At 44.1% G+C, this 4,534-nt stretch overlaps 1 protein-coding gene across 1 annotated transcript; it reads right to left on the reverse strand.

The window, feature by feature from the left end:
• Positions 1-555: 555 nt before the first annotated feature.
• On the reverse strand, positions 556-2,424 carry LOC149311591 (DNA excision repair protein ERCC-6-like). Its single transcript, XM_089526652.1, has one exon. It carries the CDS (start codon positions 2,422-2,424, stop codon positions 640-642), a length of 1,785 nt encoding a protein of 594 aa, XP_089382778.1. The 3' UTR covers positions 556-639.
• Positions 2,425-4,534: the final 2,110 nt, after the last annotated feature.

Consider the following 4,534-nt stretch of genomic DNA (forward strand, 5'->3'; position numbering starts at 1 on the left):
AGTTCCTTCCCTCTGGGTTTTGTTTCACTGACTTCCTCCCTAAATGGAGAAAGATAACATCAATCCGTGCTGCACAATTACGTCTTTAGCTTAATGTCTTCCATTGGCTCCAATACCATTTCCATGTCAGCCGGAGGCCTTCCTCCTCACTTCATCTCCTTGGGCACGAAACAGCTAATGGAGATCATTAGTCTTTGGAGTATATAGGCAAACAAACCAGTAGAACAACTTTATCTTCTCCCTAAAGTCCACTTACTCTTTGTCAAGAAGTACCGCAAACGTCAAACCAAACATGGTTCTGTCTTCTCATCTACCACTTTTCCACATAAACGTGGATGGTGGTAATCATGCCCAAATGATGCCCCATGGACTGCTGATGGCATTACTGCAGTACCAAGAAAAGGTTCCAATGAAATCCAGGCTCTAAAAAAATTAGAGTAGGGCATTCGTCCTTGCTGCATCTTCAAGAAGGAGGGCCAATCTATGAATGAGCAGTAAACTGGGTCATCAATAAAGGAACTGATGGAAAAGATGAACAAATCTAAGCCTCCAGACTGGAGTGGCCACCTGGTCACTGTAAACAATTTCTTTGGCAAAACTCGGACTTAGGTGAAGGACTCACAAGGTACAGGAGTTTTCTCATTTTCGCGATTCCAGCTGAACCAATTCTTGGGCCATCTGCACCCGGTGTTCAATGTACTGATGTTCGTCCTCATCTTCTGCTTCCTCTTCCTCATCCTGGCCTGTTTCGCAGGTATACATCAGGTCATGATCAGATATGCCAAACATCTCCAGGGTGTGGAGGTAGGCAATGTGTTCATCCAGCTTTATGTCAGAGTTTCTCTGAGTGGCATGCAAAGACTGCAGCTGCAGTTGAGTTGCAGAGCTTCTTGTTTCCTCCAGTATGAAAAGCTCCCTTAATTCTTGTTTGGTGAAATATCGATACGGGTTTTTCTTATCGCCGGTGCTCTGGCGCATTAAGGAGTCCTTGAAGACTTGACGCCGGTAGATCTTCTCTTCCACAGTCCCACAGGTGATGAGCCTATAGATAACAACGTTCTCTTTCTGTCCAATCCGGTATGCTCTGTCTACAGCTTGGGCATCGGTAGCAGGATTCCAACTGGGATCAAAAATGACTACTCGGGTGGCTGAGGTTAAGGTGAGACCAACACCTCCAACTTGGGTGGTAAGGAGAAAGACTGAGTAGCCTTTGTCCATCTGAAATTCCCCGATCCTTTTCTCTCGTTCTGCTAAACGTGTCACCGTTCCATCTATGCGCATCAGCCTAAAGTGCCGCTGAGTCAAGATGTGCTCTATGATATCCAGCATTTTCCTTGACTGGGAAAAAACAAGGGTTTGGTGTCCTTCGTCTTGAAGTTTCTCCAGCAATGCTACAAGAAAAATGAGCTTTCCAGACTCCTCAATGAGAAGTTTATCAGAAATATGCTTGATTTCTTGGGTCATGCTCGAAGTAGTTCCGTTTTCACTTTCTGTTTGCTCAGAGTAATCAGATACCTCCAAACCGAGCTGGATGCAAGCTTGTGCAGACAACAACCTGGGATGATCGCAGAGTTTCTTCAAGACGGTCAACTCTGCTAATGGGGAACGAGTGGTATTGAGCAGTTCCTTTATATGATCCAAGGAGAGAAAGCTCCTATAAATCTCTTCTTGCATGGGTGCTAAATACACCCAGACAATAAAGTCATTTTTTCTTGGGAGAGAAGGCATTTCCAGTGCAGTGTAGTTGCTCTCTTCTCCAGGTGGACAGGTGGCTCGCTCAGATTTCAGCTTCTGTATTTCACCTTTACTTCGGCGCAAGAAATACGGCTGAATGATGGTCATCAGGTTCTCTGAGATCTTAAGCCCAAGTGCTTTTTCACCTGGGGTTGCATCCTTCTCTCTGGCTTTCGTGATAGGATTCTCATATTCCATCCGGAAGGTCTTGGCTGTGCCGAGCAAGGACCCCTGACAAGCGAAATCAAACAGAGACCAAAGCTCTCGTAGGTTATTCTGCAACGGCGTCCCTGTGAGAAGAAGTCGGTTAGTGGCTGGGATGGCATACACAGACTTGGTGGTTTTAGCTGAGGGGCTTTTAATTTTGTGCGCTTCATCCAAGATGACATAGTCCCAAAGGAACTGCTGCTGGCCGAAACTAGAGACCTGTTCCCAGTTGGCTAGGATCATCTGGTATGAGGTCAGCAAGACCCCACATTTCCTTTGGACTTGCTCTAGGTTTTGTTGGCGCTCCTTCTTACTGGTGCCATGGAACACCTTCACTCGGATTCCAGGAGTCCACTTGACAAACTCCCGCATCCAGTTGTTAACAAGAGTAACCGGCATGATGAGCAACACAGACCGGATCAGGTCAGCATCAAACATCCCCGAAAGAAAAGCGATGATTTGTATGGTCTTCCCCAGACCCATGTCGTCGGCCAGAATGCCTCCCCTTCTCCCATCGCGGTAAAGGCTGTAAAGAAAAGCAACACCTTCCTTCTGATGCTCAAACAGCTTGTCGTACAATTCTCGGTAGATCATTAATCCACTCTGACACACGTTCACGTATTCGTCCGCCTCTTGAGCCTCCCCTTCATCCAAAGCCAGCGTCACAAGCTTCTCCTCTACATCTTCCACACGGTCTGACAGGTGGATGTCATGAACCAGGCTGTGACCTTCAAAAGATGCTTCCGAATTTCCATTCGTGGCCTTGTGCTTTGCCCGGGCCACATCTCTGTAACACATAACACAACTTGACCAGTTAGAACAAAGGTTGGGCAACTTCACTGGGGCAGTTTTCACTCACCTCTGGATTGCTGACAGGCTGCACCCCAACAAAAAGATAAAACTGGAGAAATAGACGAATGACAAGGAGACAGAAGACAACTGGGCACTGACTGCAAAACACTACAAAAAGAAGCAGGTATGACAGAGAAAAAGGAAGAACACAAATTGGATGACCATTTGGGCAAAAATAATACAGTGGGCCCTTGGTATCCGCTGGGGTTTGGTTCCAGGACCCCCAAAATCCATGGATGCTCAAGTCCCATTAAATACAGTGGGATAGTAGAATGGTGTCCCTTATATAAAATGGCAAAATCAAGATTTGTTTTTTTGGAATTTATATATTTTTAAAATATTTTCAAACCATTTATTTTTCTGTTCTTTTTTGTTCTGTCTTTTTGATTTGGGGGGAAATGAGTAAAGCAACTCTATTCCTGCAATACGTTATGCGTTTCTGTGATTTTTATTGATACTGCTATAGCTGAGGTGAGGTCCCAAATAAGCATCTATAGCAGGGGTAGGCAGCCTATGGCCCGCGGCCTTGGTCCTGCTGCCGATTGCCGCCGGAGCCTTTGGCCTCTCGCGTGAGGGCATGGGGCCTTTGGCCTATCAGGAGGAGGCAGGCAAGGGGGGGCAAGCGGCAGGCAAGGGGAGCAATTGTCTATAGAAGCCTCTGAACATGCATTTATATTAACTGTTTTTTTAAAATCAGCAAATTTTTAGCATGTCCTCCATTTTTTAAAAGTGTCCTCCATTTGAAAATATTTGTCCCACATTTGTCCTGGTTTATTTATTTATTTATTTTTAAAAATATTTAATTAATTATTTTTTGGCTTCGGCCCCCCAGTTGTCTGAGGGACAGCAACCTGGCCCCCGGCTCAAAAAGGTTGCCTACCCCTGATCTATAGATTATTCCTACTCATTAAAAAAAAAACTTATAGATGGTAAAATTAGGTGTGTCCTCCCCCCATGCGTTTGGTAGAAGGAAATATTGGTTTTTAAAGGTAATACCAGAAAGGCTTACTAACAGTTAATATTAAATAATTAAGAGGGACATTTAGTTAAGATGCAAAACTAATTAGGAAAATTAGTTAAGATACAATCCAAGGGAAGTTGAAAGTTTTCATCGTAGGAGGAGCGGGAATAGAAGAGAGGCTGGGTTTGTATGTTTTATGTTTTAAAATTTCAATAAATATGATTTAATTGAAGAAGAAAAAACCACTAAACATAGGAAGCCAGAGAGCATATCCGGTGGTAGCCGTGTTGAACATATCGCAAAGTATAGCATCATCCAAAATCTACAAAACAGTGATAGCTTTGTTGGTACATCCAAAATGCACATTATACATGTTGCAAGCTTTCAAAGGGCAGCATCATCCAAAATCCCTAAAACAGTGAAACCTTTATTGGGCCAGAAGCCAGTGAAGCTTTGAAAGCTTGCAACATGTATCATGTGCATTTTGGTTGGTCCCATAAAGGTATCACTGGTTGGTTGATTTTGGAAGATGCTGTACATAGGAAGCCAAGTATTTCTTTTTTTTAAAATGCCTGGCAAGTTCATTGTCTATATATGGGAATTCTTTTCAAAATGTAGGAACATTTAGTCCTATGATCCCTACCTGGATGTGGTACAACCAGACACAGATTTGCTACCTTAATGAGATCTAGGACCATGCCGCTCACCTTTTAGGCCGCCCCGTTCGTCCAAGGCTCTTGGCTTTTGCAACCACTACTGTCGCCATAATCTTGTCGAAGA

The sequence above is a fragment of the Sceloporus occidentalis genome, unplaced genomic scaffold (genome assembly GCF_023333645.1).
Source record: "Sceloporus occidentalis isolate IW3139 unplaced genomic scaffold, rSceOcc1.0.p SCAF_5, whole genome shotgun sequence".
NCBI classification, from domain to species: Eukaryota; Metazoa; Chordata; class Lepidosauria; order Squamata; family Phrynosomatidae; genus Sceloporus; species Sceloporus occidentalis.

Bases quoted from the DNA above. Each gene is read 5' to 3' on its own strand.
- LOC149311591 (XM_089526652.1), bottom strand. From the start codon at position 2,424: ATGGGTCTGGGGAAGACCATACAAATCATCGCTTTTCTTTCGGGGATG.